General features: G+C 43.1%; 1 protein-coding gene across 1 annotated transcript in view; it reads left to right on the forward strand.

Moving 5' to 3' along the window:
- The first annotated feature begins 13,958 nt into the window (after positions 1 to 13,958).
- LOC134585306 (E3 ubiquitin-protein ligase RNF213-like) overlaps positions 13,959 to 19,090 on the forward strand; it is a 105,736-nt gene continuing 100,604 nt past the window's right edge. Inside the window, exons 1-3 of the mRNA XM_063440727.1 lie at positions 13,959 to 14,159; positions 14,923 to 15,165; positions 15,333 to 15,411. Coding sequence (XP_063296797.1) covers positions 13,959 to 14,159; positions 14,923 to 15,165; positions 15,333 to 15,411 — 523 coding nt within the window. The remainder of the gene's footprint in view (positions 14,160 to 14,922; positions 15,166 to 15,332; positions 15,412 to 19,090) is intronic.

Genomic DNA, 19,090 nt, shown 5'->3' on the forward strand with positions numbered 1-19,090 from the left:
CGGCCTCTTCCTCCACCTCTGGAGTGACAGTGGCACTTGCCACTCCGCAAACAGAGGATGTGGCAGCAACGTCACTACGTCCGCCACCGTACCCAAGTATCTCCACACTGTCCCATGGAAGCATTCAGCTGTCCATCTCCCAAACATTGGAGAGAAAGAGGAAGTACCCCCCTACCCACCTGCGATCCCTGGCCCTGGATGACAGCATTTCAAAATTCCTGGCCTTTGAAATGCTGTCATGTCGTCTGGTGGAGACGGACAGTTTTAAAACCTTGATGGCGTTATTGGACTGCAAGAAATGCAATGCAGGCCGCAAATGTTTCTTTTTTTATATGTCCCAATATTTTGGGGGCTACCCCAATTAAAAAAAAAACCGTGTTGGCTACCTCCTCCACCACCGCTTTCACCTACACTGCCACTGTCACCGCCTCCTCAACCTATGGGTCACTTAGTATAAACTATGTACACAATAGCAGAGGCTTGTGAAGGCCTTTTCTCCATGCATCAGGAGTTGAACTCACTATACAAAAAGAGAGGGTGGTGGTAATGTGGCGCTATGATGTGCTGCTAAAACCACAGTGAAATCAACCACACAGTTTCACAGAAAAGCATGAAGCAAAAAATATATATAGTATATATATATGTAAAGTGGATAGCGCACTGAAAACCCAAGAAAATATATCAGGGTATTTTACACAATGGAAAAAATGCAATACATGTACCCATAAAGCAGATCTTTGTCTTGATGTCTCTGAAAAGAGTAAAGCTTACATAGGGCAATATTGTACTGATAGGTATCCAGGTATCATATGTATATGTTTAAATGGTAGAAATTCCTACTCACATTTAAATGAGCCTGTATTCAAACTGGCTCAGGTATATAGGCATGAGTAGGATATACAGGTCAAATCCTTCAGTGGGTATGTTCCTCCCCAATATGATAGAGTGTGGGAAATCAGAGAACAATTGTGAGGAAAAAAGTATTCAACATTTATTATAAACTGAATAATAAAATCTTACATTGAAGAAGTATAGGTTCAACACAACGCGTTTCGGCTAAATGCCTTCATCAGGTGCATAAAAAACATATCCCCCTTGCCCCTTCTTTTAAAGCCCATTTTCGCGGTAAAAATCCATTAAGCCCCGCCCACATGCATTCCGTCGCGTCACTTCCGGTCGTACGAACTTCCGGTTTCGGCTGTTCCATCCTTAATATCCTTCCCTCCTTCCAGTGTCCCAGGAAGTGTCCCACTTGATAAAAAGAGGTTCCCTCTTTATATTTCCTTGTTTAAATGATGCTCTGCAATCATAATACCGGAAGTGCTCCGGCGGCCATTTTTGAAGTGGTATACACATATAATGTGTATGGGCAAAAGAGACATAGAGAGAGATATATACAGGATTAAATTTTCCAATTACAAATACAGTATAAACATTAAATATTAATACATATATTAAAAAAGTGTGTATATCCTCCACCATCATTTAAAAAGAGAAGACACAATCAAATATAATTAAAAATCTCAAAGTCAATGTTCATTCCAAGAGGGGATAAAGTATCTAGCTCAAATATCCACCTCATCTCTGTTTTATTAAAAAGTTTTAGGTAGGGAGGTAGAAAGACCCCATCTTAAAGAGAATAGCCAAGAAGAATGGACGGAAGTAGTTAGAAAGAGAAGGACATCTTCCCCCTATAACCACAGAAAATATGCCAAACCTCAGAGAGAAAGATTTAATTCTAGCTCACGAAGAGAAAGATTCAATTCCAGTAGAGTTTTGATTCAAAAAAGGCACAACCAGAATAGATGGGAACCCAACTCTTTTGCCTCTAATAACAGGTTTGAACCACTTAGAACAGCCAGAAATGATGGTGTTTTTTAGGGTCACCGAATCGAGACACAATGGAACCAAGAATTACTCGGTCCCCTTTAAAGAGAAGGAGGGATTCCCCAAACGAGGGAAGAGAGGAGGGAGGAAGAATAAGGAGGTTAAGAGAGATGTAATTACGCCTATAGAACCTATCAAAATATTCAACCTCTCCAACAAAAAATTGGAAGAGGACGAATTAAACATTTTAAGAAAGGGTTTTAAATTTGCTCCCTCCTGTGGTCTAAATAAATTTGAGACTTTCTTGGACATAAACAGATACATAAGAAAATTATGTCTAAAGAAATATTTTTTGAATGCCAATAAAATTTCAACACCCAATGAAGACACTTTTATTCACACATCTTTAAAACCTCAATCAGAATTTTTTCCACATTTTTTAAAAACAAACAGCATGCGAACATTTGAAAAAGCTTGTCTTACTGATTTAAAAAAAATTAAACCCCCTAATAAATTCCGATATAATCTCTCTTTGAAGGAAAAAAAAGCTTTAGACAATCTCAAAAAGTATAAAGAAATTGTTATAAAACCTGCGGATAAGGGGGGAGGGGTGGTTGTGATGGACACCACTCAGTATCTTGGAGAAATCCAAAGACAATTAAATGATACGAACACCTATTGTAAATTAAAAAGAAACCCCAAACCAAATATAAAAAAAGAATTAAGCAAATTCCTGGATGAAGCTTACCAAAAAGGGATCTTAAATAAGAATGAATATAAATACATGAATTTTAAATTTTCTAAAATTCCAGTGATGTATATATTACACAAATTGCACAAAGATCCCCTAAACCCTCCAGGTAGACCCATTGTGGCAGGGGTAGACTCGCTGCTATCTCCCCTGTCACAGTACATAGATCTGCAATTACAACCTTTAGTCATTACTGGCAAATCATATTTAAAAGATACCATGCATCTCCTCCAGCTCCTTAATGATTTTATATGGAATGAGGACTACTTTTTAGTCACTTGCGACGTAAGTAGTCTATATACCATCATCCAGCATGAAAAGGGCTGTGAGGCTGTAAAATTCTTTTTGGAGCAGTCGCAGCTTTTCCAACAGGACCAAATAGATTTTATTATGAAGGGGATCGAATTAATTTTATGCAAAATGTTTTCTGGTTTGAGGGTGATTTTTATCTACAGAAGAATGGCATTGCCATGGGGACCAAGTTTGCACCCAGTTATGCCAATCTTTTTATGTCCTATTGGGAGAATTCTTTTATTTTCTCTGGACATGACTGGGGTGCAAACTTGGTCCTCTACAAAAGGTACATTGATGACATCTTTTTTATCTGGAAAGGAGGCCGTGCCATTCTCGATAATTTTATCAGTTTTTTAAATTCAAACACTTGGGGAATTGTTTTAACTCAGGAAATCAGTCAGGTAAAGGTTAACTTCCTAGACCTGCAGATTTATGTAGATAAGGAATGTTTAAAAACTAGCACATATTTCAAGACTGTGGATATTAACAGTTACATCAATATGGACAGTTGCCATTTTTCCCCGTGGCTAACCAATATACCCAAAGGACAATTTAAGAGAATAAGACGGAACTGTACAGATGATAATATTTTTAAAGAACAATCCGCCATTTTAACAAAACAGTTCCTAGAGAAAGGATATAAAAATTCAGAGGTAGACAAACAATATAAAGAAATCCTGGATAAACCCAGGAAAGACCTCTTAATGTATAAAGATAAAGCTAACAAATCACCGGAAAAACAGATTAATTTTATATGTAATTACAATTCACAGAGTAGTATTTTTAAAAAGATTTTAAATAAACATTGGCACATTTTAGAACAAAATGAAGATTTAGAACAATTTATTGGAAAGAAGCCTAAAATTATATACAGGGGAGCTCGAAATTTTAAACAGATCTTAACCAAAAGCTGCATAACTAAAGAAATGACAGATAGTGACCTCTCAGGCTCTAAATTAAAAGGCTTTTTTAACTGTGGAACGTGCCAAGCGTGCAGAGAAACTATAGTTAAGAATAAAAAGACAGACAGCTTCACATCTTATACTACCAAAAAAACTTACAAAATTGATTCCTTTATTACATGCAATATAAATAATGTTATTTATCTCCTTTCATGCAGCTGCGGACTGCAGTATGTTGGTAGAACAACCAGACCACTAAAAACGAGAATAGGGGAGCATATTAGAAATATTAAAAATAAGATTTTAAATCATTCTGTTTCTGCACATTTTGCACAAAAACATAATGGGGATCCCAAGCATTTACATTTTATTGGCATACAGAAAGTTAAAAAACCATGGAGGGGGGGTGATTTTATAAAACTTTTTAATAAAACAGAGATGAGGTGGATATTTGAGCTAGATACTTTATCCCCTCTTGGAATGAACATTGACTTTGAGATTTTTAATTATATTTGATTGTGTCTTCTCTTTTTAAATGATGGTGGAGGATATACACACTTTTTTAATATATGTATTAATATTTAATGTTTATACTGTATTTGTAATTGGAAAATTTAATCCTGTATATATCTCTCTCTCTATGTCTCTTTTGCCCATACACATTATATGTGTATACCACTTCAAAAATGGCCGCCGGAGCACTTCCGGTATTATGATTGCAGAGCATCATTTAAACAAGGAAATATAAAGAGGGAACCTCTTTTTATCAAGTGGGACACTTCCTGGGACACTGGAAGGAGGGAAGGATATTAAGGATGGAACAGCCGAAACCGGAAGTTCGTACGACCGGAAGTGACGCGACGGAATGCATGTGGGCAGGGCTTAATGGATTTTTACCGCGAAAATGGGCTTTAAAAGAAGGGGCAAGGGGGATATGTTTTTTATGCACCTGATGAAGGCATTTAGCCGAAACGCGTTGTGTTGAACCTATACTTCTTCAATGTAAGATTTTATTATTCAGTTTATAATAAATGTTGAATACTTTTTTCCTCACAATTGTTCTCTGATTTCCCACACTCTATCATATTGGGGAGGAACATACCCACTGAAGGATTTGACCTGTATATCCTACTCATGCCTATATACCTGAGCCAGTTTGAATACAGGCTCATTTAAATGTGAGTAGGAATTTCTACCATTTAAACATATACATATGATACCTGGATACCTATCAGTACAATATTGCCCTATGTAAGCTTTACTCTTTTCAGAGACATCAAGACAAAGATCTGCTTTATGGGTACATGTATTGCATTTTTTCCATTGTGTAAAATACCCTGATATATTTTCTTGGGTTTTCAGTGCGCTATCCACTTTACATATATATATACTATATATATTTTTTGCTTCAGGAGTTGAACTCAGTTTGAATAAGGAAAGAGAATACCCTGCACTCCAACCCTCTCTCAAATGGATAATTCTGGTGATCCTCCTGACAGCCATGCTTTAGATTTTGATTTATGTTCTTCCGAAGCTAAAATCAAATATTCCATCTAGTGCTATTTTATGGCTCAGTTGTATTTTACATTTTTTGGTATTTTATGTTTGTTGCGGACCGTTTCGCTCACAAGGGGATAAAAACCGTTTAGGCGACAATCCCCTTTCCAGATAGACCAGCAGCTACTGCAATCACCAATCTCCCGAACTGCAAACTGCACGTGTTCACCAACTCCCGAACAAGAGACACACGAACCCTGGAAGCAGTCGAACAGGAAAAGCAATACGAACAGCTTACACTCCTGGCAATCACATACAGTCAAATTCCCCCCAAGAATGAGACAACACTTCACTTTGAGGGTTAAGCAGGAACTCTCTGATTTATTCACACAAATGTCTTATAAAGGATTCTCCCATGCAAGGGAGGGATTTACAACGATTACACAATACACCAATCACACATGAGTTACCTCCCACAATGCCTCACAATCCCTCCCCTCTGGCCTGGAGATAATTGTGGAAGGAATCTAATTATCTCCAAGGACAGAGGCAAAACTCCATTACCCACATGGCAGACAAAAAGACAGTAAAAGACATAAAATTACATACTGATACATTTAACACATAAAACACACATTTCTACATATCCCCAGATAGCTTAGAACTGAGCGCACATTATTAGGTGAATGGCACTCAGATCACACAAATGCAGTTTAATTGCCATGGAGCCAAAGTCTTTAATTACACGAATAGGCTCCATGGCATAGCTATCTGGGTTAAAACATATCCACATATCCCAAAGTACCGACTGAACTGGTGTTCGACACCAAGGGCACGAATAGGAACCAGGGGGCGGACGGCTCAGCTGTGTTCGCGCAAGTAAGTGTCCGTTTTCAGTTCCACAGTGTTAGTGCTGAACACCGCTGGCCTTTCGGGACTTAAAATGGCCGCTGCCACGTGTTCGGCAAACGAACAAAGGCCACCCAGCGTTCATCAATTAAGCTGCGGTTAACCGCAGCTTCTGGGCGGTCAATTGGCGGCACACTCCAGCTCCCCGGTGGTCCCCCGTTCGGTAGTTGGAATCTACCGAACACCCCGGCAGAAAGGCACGAATAAGCCTTTCTGCAGGGAAAATAAACGGTTTAACCTGCAGGGCCATAGTCCAAAGGGAGCAGGCGAGCAACCAGGCTTCTCCAGTTCACAGTGGCGAGGTTGGTTTCGCCACAATGTTATTTTAAGTGATTTCCCTATCCACATTTGTTTGCAGGGCACTTGTCCTACTCTTACCCTCATTTTACTTCCTTTTGCAGCCCTCTAGCCCTTTCCAGGACTTTTTTAGAGCCATTTTAGTGCCCAAAAGTTCTGGTCCCCATTGACGTCAATGGGGTTCGGGGTCAAGTTCGAGCCCGAACTCGAACTTTTTTACGAAGTTCTGCCAAACTCGGCAACCCGAACATCCAGGTGTCCGCTCAACTCTAATGTGCTCACTTGTTGTATCCAGAATTGGAATCACCTTCTGACTATGAAAGTAAAAATCTATTACCTCCCATAAACATGGATATAGTCCAGGAACATAAGGCCATGGTGGCAAGTCCAATATCCTTCCAATTTACTGTCAAAGAAGTAAAAAATATGTGGGGTCAGAATTCAAACTAAGGTGGAAGACTGGGGTGGGGGTGAAGTAATCTTCTTGACACACTGAACACAGCTCAAATACATACCTCAAAATATGGGCTGAAAGACCCGGAAATCAAACTTGAACATTTTATTAATCTTAACCCCTGTATATGCAGTTATGGGACATAGCTGATTCAATATATGAATATCAGAGACATATTAAAATGGACACTCTAAGCACCAAAAAAACTTTAGCTGAATGAAGCAGTTTTTGTGTATAGATTATCATCTAGTCTCACTGCTCAATTCTCTGCCACATAGGAGGTAAATCACTTGTGTTATGGATTTCTTACACTCCAGCTGAGTAAATCCTTGCAGTGTCTCCCGAAATCAGAGTAAATACGAAGGTGTTGTTAAATCTAACTCGCAATCCCCCAAGCATGAGCCAAGACTTCATGAAGGGGTAAAACGATCTGTTTTATTGATGGCCACAGCATCTGTCTTACAACAAGGGCTACTCCCATAGGGACCTTGTTAAAGAATGTGACAAAAAATACAGAGACCAATCAATTTACAGCAAAATATAACACACTCCCACATGAACAGGAAAATCCCTCCTCTTTATCCTGGAGATAATTGGATTAAGTGTCCTGAGCAAACTTAATTATCTCCAGGTCGAGAGAATATTTTTATTTTAACAGTAACAAAAATACATTAAAATGTATAACTTTATTTTTCCCCAACGGAACCCCCTCATTCGACATATCCCCAGATAGCTTGGGTCTGAGCGCTCAATATAGTCGAACAGCGCGCAGATCCTGCGAACACAGTCAAATCACCATGGAGCTAAAGATTTCTGTTCTCCGACTGTTCGTGTGAAATATGTCCAGCACTAGCTCCATGGATTGAGCTATCTGGGGTCAGTCTCTTTCGTGGGTTAAATTTACCGAACTGCACGGCGTTTTTGTAATTAGCAACGAACGAGGTGGAAGTTGGATGGTCCCAGCGGTGTTCGTGGGAAATTGTAGCCGAAATTAGTTCCACGCAGTCGATGACCAAACACCGCTGAGCATTCGACAATTTAAAACGGCCGCCACCACGTGTTCATTCAAATGAACGGCAACCACCCAGCCGTTCGACACATATTTGTGGTTAACCGCAGCTTCTGGGCGGTTAATGAGCTGCACACTCCCAGTCTGGTGGCCTGGCTGTTCAGTAGTTTTTTTGGTGTTTTAGGAAAGAAACGAAATAGGGCTAACTACACGAACAGCAAGCAAAATACAAAAAGGCTGTGCATTGTAAAACCAGGGTTTTGTCACATAGCTCCCCCTTAGTTCCATGGGACGGCATACCCACCTAGACCCCAATGGGTTGGCTTGGGGATGCCCGAGAAGCAGTTGGCAACCTGTCCATTTCTGTTTGGCGAGACAACCCATCCGCGTTGGCATTCTGTTTTCCTGGTCTGTACTGCAAGGTAAAATTATACGGCTGCAGCGCCAGACTCCATCTCAATAGTCTGGGGTTGTCTCCGGCCACTCAGTTGAGCCAAATCAGAGGGTTGTGATCAGTCATAACAGTGAAGGAGCGCCCGTATAAATAAGGTTGGAGTTTCTTGAGTGCCCAAATGAGGGCTAGGCACTCCTTCTCTACAGTGGCATAACTGACTTCCCTGGGTATGAATTTTCTGCTCAGGTATGCCACTGGGTGCTTCATGCCATCGTCCCCGACCTGACTCACTACGGCTCCCAGTCCAAACATTGAGGCATCTGTATGGACGAGAAATATTTTAGAATGATCAGGTGCCGCTAATACAGGTGCCTTGCTGAGGGCCGTTTTTAACTTTTGGATGGCGTCCGCACACTCTGGGGACCATACCACTTGCTTGGGGAGAGGCTTTTTGGTGAGATCAGTGAGGGGTCTAGCTATGGTGCTATAATCCTGCACAAACCTCTGGTAATAGCCGGCGGTCCCCAAAAATGCCATAACGTTTTGGTGCGGGGCTGGGGCCACTGGGTTATGGCCTCTACCTTAACGGGTTTGGGACTCTGTTTCCCTGAGCCCACTCTGTGTCCCAGGTACGGCAGCTCTGCCATCCCTACATGACACTTGTCCGGTTTTAAGGTTAGACGGGCGGTCTGGATTCTCTTGAGCACCACAGACATGTGCTCCAGGTGAGCTTCCCATGTGCAACTGAAGATGGCTATATCATCCAGGTATGCACATGCGAAGCCCTGAAACCCCTCTAAGAGCCGATCAGCCATCCTTTGGAAAGTAGCCGGGGCATTTTCATCCCAAATGGCATGACCTTAAACTGGTACAGGCCAAATGGGGTGACAAAGGCCGACTTATGAATGGCCTCAGGCTCCATAGGGATTTGCCAATGTCCCTTGCACAGATCTTTGGTGGTCAAGTAATTCCCTTTTGCCATCCGATCTAAAAATGTATCTACCCTGGGCATGGGGTAGGCATCGGTGACGGACCGGTCATTGAGCCTCCGGTAGTCGACGCAGAAACGAACCGTACCATCCTGCTTCGGCACCAACACTACCGGGGATGCCCAAGGACTCTGAGAGGGCTCTATCACCCCTAAGGCTAACATGTCTAGGATCTCTTTATGCATGCTCTCCCTTACGGCCTCAGGGTACCCCTGCTGCCGGAGCGGTATCTAACCTGGGGTCTCCACTCTGTGGACTGCCAGTGTTGTGTACCCTGGAATGGCAGAGAACATTTCACTAAATTCCCTTAGCAATTGGGAGGCTTGCTGCCTTTCCTCTGGGTTTAAGTTGTCTCCCCGACTTACTTGTTCTACCCCGGCGGGGCTGGCTGGTAGCATATCAGGTAATGGGATATCCTCGCCGGCTGGGGCGAATATCTCCTCGGGTCTTTCTAAGTATGGCTTGAGCATGTTCACATGAAAGCATCGTCTGATCCGTTCATTTGAACAGCTCACTACCACCTAAGTGGTATCACTGATCCGGGCGGCTATCTTGTAAGGACCCTGCCAGTCGGCCTGCAACTTGTCTGTTTTGGTGGGCCTTAAGACTAGGACCTTTTGGTCTAGTTCGAATACCCGGTCTCTTGCTCCCCTATCATACCACTGTTTCTGACGCGTTTGGGCCGACTGCAAGTTTTCCCGAACTGTGTCGGTTAGGGCTTGCAGCCGGACCCTTAGTTCCAGAACGTAGGGCACGATAGAGGTCTCTGCCTCTCCTACATCTCCCCCCCAATGTTCCCGTACCAGGTCCATGGGTTCCCGTACCCTTCTCCCTTACAGCAATTCGAAGGGAGAGAAGCCGGTAGACTCCTGGGACACTTCCAGGCACGCGAACAGTAAATGGGGAAGAAAAACTTCTGTGAAGGTCTTTAGCATCTGTTTAAGCATGCCATTGAATCGTTCACAGAGGCCGTTCGTCTAGGGGTGATAAGGAGAGCTCAGGATAGGTTTTACCCCACAGCTCTGCCAGAGCTGCTGGGTAATGGCTGCCGTGAACTGGGTCCCTTTGTCGGACACAATCTCCCGGGGAAACCCTACTCTGGTGAATACCTGGACCAGATCCTCTACTACAGTCTCCGCCTGGATGTTAGAGAGGGCCACTGCCTTAGGGTACCGAGTGGCATAATCCACTATAGTGAGGATATACCTCTTGCCGGAGGAGCTGGGTTTACTAAGAGGTCCCACTAGGTCTACTGCTTCACGGTAAAATGGCTCTCCTATTATGGGGAGGGGTCGTAGCTTAGCCCTGGGGTGGTCACCTCTCTTCCCTACTCGTTGGCATACCTCACAGGTCCTACAGTATTGGTCTATGTCATGTGTGATTCTGGGCCAAAAGAAGGTCTGGAACACCGCTGGGCATTCGACAATTTAAAATGGCCGCCGCCACATGTTCGTTCAAACGAACGACAACCACCCAGCCTTTCGACAAATATTTGTGGTTAACAGCTTCTGGGCTGTAGGAGATACGAAATTCTAAATTAAACACACTGTGCAATAAGTGATGCTATAAAATTTATACTCTTTTTACATGAAGTGTTTAGAAAGGCTTTGTGAGTTACAACCAGGGAAGGTGTGACAAGGGCTGCAAAAAGCCTTCCTATACACTTCCTAGATAGATTTGATATATCAATTTGGGATTGTTTCAGGTTACAGAGCAAACTATTCTAGATCCAGTGCGGTGCCCTTTAATATCTCGACGCAATAGCTGGACCATTTACATAGAAATTATGGCTTCTCCTTTGGATGCTCTCTTTACTATCTTGGTTTTAAGATCAGTCGCTTTTATAATACTTTATACTCAGATAACTACTTACCCTTAGTAAGAAATGTTAAACTGGCAGGATAAGCTGATCTCCTGGATTGGCAGAATTCACAGTATTAATATGAATATCTTGCCAAGACTTTTTTATTCCAAGCTCTGCCTCTTCGTGTCAGTAAGGATGATCTGGATGGAATCCAGAAAGCCATAGATATATATATTTATTTGGCAGAATAAGCGTCGAAGAGTGGGTCTCACCAACTTACTTTTCTGTTTTTATGCTGCACAATTGTCACAAATAATCTGTTGGCTCTCTCCTCCCGGAGAACATCGCTGGGTGGACATGGAGAACGATTTGATGACTCCAGACTCACCTGCACTCTATATGTGACTAAACAAGTTTTCTACCCCGGTTTTACACACATCTTGTCCATCTATTTTAAACTCTCCATATATCTGGTATAAGCTGAAACTGTAGTACAATTTGACTAACCTCCCCTCCCCTATGACTCCAGTTTTTCGGAACAGGCAATTTAGCCCGGGTATAGGACGGCATAGTTTTAAACGTTTAGACTGGATAGTAGTCCAGTTTTTCTGATTTAAGCCTTCAACTACGTTTGAAGCCAGGGGATTTTTTCGATATCTTCATTCCATGGAAGTCAAGGCGCCAGTTCAGTCTTCTTTTACCACTTTTGAAAACTTATGTAAAACAGGTATCTTAAAGAGAGGTCTTATCTCTGATTTATATATCCATCTATGTGAGGAACCAACAGTGTGGGGTCCCTTAAACTATATATTCCACTGAGAAGCAGATCTGGGTGGGAGGCCTTGGATTTTGAAGAGTGGATAGTTATCTGGGAAACATCATCTAAAATATCTACATGTGTGCTCTCTCAAGAACAGCTGTTCAAAATTATGTTTAGATGGCATGTTACCATAGAAATGGTAGGTAGCCAACGGATCTTTGCTGGCGGGCGTGCGGACAGAGAGCATCATATTTCCATATGTGGTGGGACTGTCCTAAAATAGCAACTTTTTGGAAAGACGTAAAAAATTTGGCCTCGGCAATTCTACAGAAACATAATTTTTTGTTCTAGTTTCTAGGTCTATAGTAGGGTTACCCAGACACTCTCACAAATTACTACACCTTATAACATTGGCAGCACGTAGATGTATTGCTGCAGGCTTGCTAAAAGTGGACCCATCTTCAATGAGAGATGTATTTTTAAAAATAGAGGAAAACTTTATTATGGATCATTTAACATCAAGAGTTAGACACTCCTCTTTAATAAATTCCTCTGGGAACCTTGGAAGGCCTAAACGCAAAATAGAATATGATTAGGGATATATAAGCCATGGCACTTAACCCCTCTTCCTCCCCCCGCCCTCTTTTTTTTTTTTTTTTTTTTTTTGGTGTTGCTACTGTTTTGTTTTATAAAAAAGATACATTTGAGTACTGCAGGATGATAATGCATTTTGGTATTAGAGAATATGTTTGTACATGTTAACTCAACTGTTTTCTTCCATTCTCTAATGTATACACTGTTTGCTCCTTAAAAATAAATCAAGAATAAAAAAAAAAACTAATCTGGTATATTTAATCAAAAGTTAGATACTGTACAAAAATAAAAAACAGTAAATACATGGCATACAATGCAATCAACAAACTCTTACCCACAGGAACAGAAGCCTGTACGAAATGGAAGTAACACATTAGAAAACAAGAAAGAAGAAAGGGAGGGAAAATGCTCACCTTCTGTCATTATTGAAATTAAGATAATTAATACATTAAAGCTATTTTACCACATAACAGGAGGTTTCATATTTTGCATTTGTAACGCTGAGATAGAAGAGAAAATGCTGAATTAGCATAAGGACAAAAATGTCTGAAACGTAGTCTCCCAAGACTAATCTGCTGAACAGAGAATATCCGCGAGTGAGGTGCCTACCAAAAATGCAGAAAAAGCTGCCATACCCTGGACAGAATGGGCCCCAATACCTACCAGGGATATAAGATCCACCTGGCAAGTGTAACAGACACTGCCTTATGTGGCTGAACATAAGAAATGAGAAGTTGCCTTGATAAAGAAGAACAGAGAGGTAACCTCCACGTAACGGAGCAACTAGGAGACCACACACAACTGAGGGTCAGAAGAGAAAAACGGAAAGAATACCGTCCCCGAATCCACTTTCGTACAGCAAGAAATCTGAAAGGTAGCCCCTTCCAGGAAAAGCGAGAAGGCATCCACGCCAAACGCCCGCACACCTGAAACTCTATGAAAAGAGACTAAGCACAAAGAAAACACAAATTTAGTGAACAGTTGTTTCAGTGAGAGCCGGTTGGTAGTCTTCCAATCCCCCCAAAACATAATGCAAGTGATATGCTCCCCCAAAAAAACATACCTGGGGCCAAAGGGCGTTGGAGTCGAATACCCAGTATCAAATGGCAGACCAAAGGATCCTTACCCAGAGGGACCTCTTGAAATGGAACATGAGCTCCTGAAATAACAGAGCACACCACGTGGATGGAATGATAGGAACAACCTTACGTAAAAAGCAATGAGAGAAAATTCCAGGCTGTGGAAATAGGAGCAGTAAACGAATCAAGGCCCTGTTCCATACTCCAACCAGCCCAGGAATTCCAAGCAGGGAGGTAGCTGCGCCTTGTTCCAGGGGCCCATGAGTTCCACAAAGTGTCTTAAGCTATCTGCGAAAGTCTATCGAACCGAGGAAAGTGTCCAAGCAACCAGATGTCAAAGTCATCCAGAAGCAATGGGTGAGGGTTCCCCTGAAGATCCGTAAGGAGCATCGGGTATGATGGTAGCGGTATTGGATTGTTGCAAGACAACTCCAGAAGATCTGAAATCAAGGTTGTCTTTGCCAGAACATAGCCACAAGCTCCACAGTCACTTGCTTGGACTGAATGTAGTGGACGACACTCTCAATCATAGTGAACAGGGGAAAGGCATATGCCACTTGAAACGGCCAGACTTGTGGAAAGGGGTCCACTCTTCAGCAGTGAGCGTCTGGCATCTAGCTGAAATATCCGTTTTCTGTTTATTCATTTGGCAGGTGAATAGATCGCTGCTGTCTCTCCTATGGTGAGAGAACCAGTCCGTTGTGAGATTGGTCATGCCCGGAAGGTATTCTGCCCTCAACGAGATGTTGTGAGGGAGACCGAAATTAAAGATGTACTTTGTGATTTCTGACAACCTGTGTGATCGAATCCCTCCGAGGTGATTAATATAGTGTACCACGGACACCTCCATGCGCAGTAGAATGCAGCAGTCTGACGTCCCTTACGAAAGATTGCAAATTGCAAACAACTCTGCCAGGCGTTCCAGGCAGTTAAAGTGCATTGTCCTCTCCTGGGTCACCCAAGCACCCTGTGTGAAGGATCCCGTGCTGGTTGCACCCCAGTCCCAAAGGCTGCCACCAGACTCCAGAACGAAGTCTGGTTGAGCGCCGAATGTGGCGCGACCGTGTCAAGCTTCCATGTTGGCTAACCACCAATGCAACTCCACCCTGGACTTTCTCCGTGAGTGTCACCACATGGTTGTAGGTCAGGTTTCTGCGGAGAAATTCTGCTTTCAGGCGCTGCATTGTCCAATAGTAAAGCTGGCCTGGAAAGATTGTATGGAGGACGACAGAGTAACGCACCTGGACTCCTTTGGTTTATGGATTATATAAATTCATAGATGGATAGATAGTTACCATAATTTACATAAATCTCTTTATGAGATATTTTACTTTTTTTTTTTTTTTTTTTTTCCTCAATTAGGTACCTGATTCTTTGAGGACCTGTATCCAGAATATAAGAATCCTGCAGGAGGGAACAATCCAGCGGTTTGTCCAGTCCTTATTCGATAACAGCCGGCCTTTGCTGAACGTTGTCTGTGGAATGCCAAGTGTGCAAAGTTCCATTACTGGCCTGGCTATACACCTCGCGGCTGTTCTGATGACTGCTAAATGCCATCTTCTTGCACCTCTGCGCAATTTGGCGTTTGTCCCTGGCAGGATGCAGGTATATATTAAGCATGAAGAAAATTCAGTGATGCGAACATAATTGCTATAACGAGTTTGCCATTTAGTGAGCAGGTCTCTAGTTACAGTACACATTTTTTTTTACAATTTAGCGAGTTCTACAAGAACATGTTACATTCTGAGTATGTTTTATATTTTAATTCTAAGAATTCCTACCTACCTACAATGCCAGAGGACATGTTTGAAAATGCTAAGAATGCAATGAAGGAAGCTGTACGCTGGTACGGTAAGTATGATCTTCACAGCACTAGCACAATACACATATTGTTCCTATGGAATAAAACTGAAAAATGGGAAAACTGTGGTTGAAATTAGTCATCTAAAAAATGTTTTCTATGAAAAGGGCATCAGTGTAAGACCCTCTTGTGTATAATGCATATGCATTGTATGCAAAAATAATAATACATTCCAATCACTTGTTGTATCCAGAATAGTTTTTGATTATCTTCTGACCATAAAAAGAAAAGTCATAAAACCAACTCCACTATAAACAATAAATAAATAGGGGGCATTTATCAAAGTGAAAAGTGACGGTTTAACCCCTTAATGACACAACTTCTGGAATAAAAGGGAATCATGACGGAATATATCCGTCGTCTGTCCTTAAGGGGTTAAGGAACACTCTTGTACCAAAACACTAGCTTAATGAAGCAGTTTTGGTGTATAGATCATGCCCCTGCAGTATCACTGCTCAATTCTCTGTCATTTAGGAGGTTAATCACTTTGTTTCTGTTTATACAGCCCTAGTCACACCTCCCCTGGCTGTGACTGACACAACCTGCATGAATAGATATGGTTTCATTTTCAATCAGATGTTACTTATTTTAAAAGTTTTTACCTCCTTTATATTGGCATGGCGGGTGGGGGTCATAGACTTTTTATTCTTATTAATGTGGTGACTGGATAGCAAGCACTGGCCAGCCGCCATGTATGTTAACCCATGCAACGTAATTTTATTTGTAACTATTTGCCAATGGGCAAATAAGTTGTATTTTTAAAATCCAGGCCCTGATTTTAAGCATCGGCCCTGGATTTTAACAATACATGTCTAGATTTTAGCTTCCTGGCAGTTTTCTGTTCAGCTGAAATCTGGTCCATATTATTTTATTAAATTCTTTATTTTTGTTTGTGTACGAGAAAAGAACATTTTGGTCTGCTACGCCACAATAGCTGCAGAAGACCATTCAACAACGAGTAGTAACATGGCATAAAGATTACTGTGCACAGTTTTTTTTAAGTATAATACAGGTTAAGACAAGGCGTGTCCTAGGATGAAAACATATAAGGATTACTGATAGCTTGCTCGACCTCAAAAACAGTCTATTGCAATGTGGTAGGTTACATGCAATGAGTATGCGTGTAGCGATCTGTTTAAGATAAAAATGTACATGAAACATAAAATTTAGACACTATGCCTATTAAGTTATGTAGACTGCTTGGCTGTAGAGATTAAGGTATAAGCACTGTGTATGTTGAAGAACAAATGTAGCATACATGGGTGTGAACTAGGCTATACATGGATATGTTTAGCTAGTGGTCGATTGATCTCGAGTGATGCCACAGAGGGGCTGTGATCTCCTGTTGGAGCAATTGGAAGGGGCTTGCCAGGTTAATTGCATGCATACAGTCGGAGTTAATACGAGTTATGAGAAAAGAAAACAAAATAAGGGAAAGAACAAAAATAAAATTAACACAAAAAGCAATGTGGAGGGGCGTGGTTTGCAGCCGGACGAGCTGGATGTGTTCGGCTAGAGCTCCGCTGTAACCACGGTGCCAACAGCTTACAACCGCACTGACAAACAGAAGAAAATATATTGTCCTGTGGGGGAAGCAAGATGGACAAAAAAGCTCAGAGGAAGCAGACAAAAAAGGTGACCGAATCGGCTACCACAGTCACTGAGCTGTTTGCAGCCTCTCGTGCCATGCGTTTGAGCTCCCAAGATGGCGGACGGGACGGCCACGGTACACCTCGATCACCTTCGAGCCCGGGTAGTGGCGTGGCCCTGGGGGGCGCAGAGACGGATGCCAGCCAAATCCTAGCAAAACTGGCTGAAGTGCGCACTTACCTAGCTACCGAGATGGTCCGCAACACTGCCGAGGTTAAGGCAGAGATTCAGGCCTTGGGTGTTCGGACGGCGGCATTGGAGCAGCGAGTGGAAACCACTGTAGTCGCCCACAACACAGCGGCGGCACAGATTAACAGTCTGACTACCCAACTACTCGCGGCTACTTCAACTTGAGGACTTGGGAAATAGATCGCGACGTAATAATGTTCGCCTCCGCGGCCTACCGGAGCGAGAAGGAGAGGGTTCCCTCGCCGAAACAGTCGTGGCTATTTTCCGCCCGCTTCTCCCCGATATACCGGACCACCTGTGGCACATTGAACAGGCACACAGAGCCCTCCGGGCTAAGAGGGCTGATGACCGACGGCCTCGAGATGTCATTGTCAAATTCCTCTCGTTCCAAACTAAAGAGGCGGTGATGAGGTGTGGAAGGGATCGCTCGATTGTGCACAATGGGGTGGACATAGCCCCATATCAGGATCTTACCCCCACAACTCTGCAGCGTCGACGGGAATGGCGCCCACTAACTGAACTCTTACAGAAACACTCCATTCGGTATGCCTGGGGTCACCCCTTCCGTCTGCTTGCATTCAAAGACGGCCGTACCAAAGTTCTAACTCCTGAAGGCGACCCGGCTGCTTTTCTGATTGATTTAGGGATCCAGGTTCCTGTTGGCTTTGCGGTTCCGGTGGCGTCGACGGAGGTCCTGGCAGCTCTCCCACGCGAGTGGCTATCGGCGGGCGAGTGAGGAGGTCGGCTCTCCACTGGCGGTATGCGGTCCGTTGTCTGTAGATCCAGGCGGTGAGATCATCCGGGAGGGTCAATGTTGATTGGGAGGGTGGCATCGGTTCCCCTCCTTCAGTTTTACGGCCCAGGTTTTAGGGTCTTTGGGTAAGGGCTCCTACGGGTCGGCCACAGTCCCCTCCGCGGGTGGGTTTTCCTTACTGGGGTGGGCTAGGGCTGAGCGGTTTTCCCCTGTTCTCTCCCTCCCACTAACTTTATCCTTGCCCCGGCCCCTCTCGCATCCTGGGCATACATGCATAGTATACTCTCTGTTGAATCTCGAGGGCCGGGGAGGCCCGATTTTCCTCCCCCTTGCGGACTCAGCGAGACTTAAGGCGGTGATCCGTTATCCGTAATTTTTACTTGTGACTATATGTTTATTTTTCCTGTTGCGGGCGGCGGGCAGTGTTCCCGGTAACTTGCTTGGGGCCTTTATTGTACTTTACCCTGCGATATGTTAAATTTTCTCCCTCGTAACGAAATACATACCTGGGAATGTTAGTATTAAGGGCGGGGGGTATAGAGCTTCGGACATATTATTACTCTCGTAGAGCCCAAGCGGAGTGGGATACAGGAGATGTGATATGTGGGATTTATGCGGTATTTTTATTTTCCTTCTCTCTACCCTCAGTTGGATTGGCAGAGTAGGTGAAGCCTTTGTCTCGATCCTTCTCAATCCGATCCACTGACGGTATGTGCGTGAGTCTAATGGAATAGGATGTTATTGAGGCCGGAATTTACTCATGGGCAAGGAGAACTCGGGCCTGCCTATATGCATTATGTCCTGTACAGCTCCCACTGTTCTACTGTTATAGGTCGCCCCAGAGCCCCTCCAAATAAGTTCTATGCTTTAAAGGGATAAGGGTTCTGCATTCCGTGTCCGCCCCCTGGGGTAACCCCGGCTTTGGCTTCCGTTTCTTGGGGGGAGGGGTCTGTCCCATAGTGGAATCCCCTCTCCATACCACTCTCTCCCTCCTGTGTGTTAGCTTCAATAGTTTGGAAATATGTTTGTCCTCATAATGGTTTAACCGGGCACCTTAGGGTGCTTATTTCAGTTGG

Source organism: Pelobates fuscus, unplaced genomic scaffold, assembly GCF_036172605.1.
Source record: "Pelobates fuscus isolate aPelFus1 unplaced genomic scaffold, aPelFus1.pri H_1, whole genome shotgun sequence".
Classification (NCBI taxonomy): domain Eukaryota; kingdom Metazoa; phylum Chordata; class Amphibia; order Anura; family Pelobatidae; genus Pelobates; species Pelobates fuscus.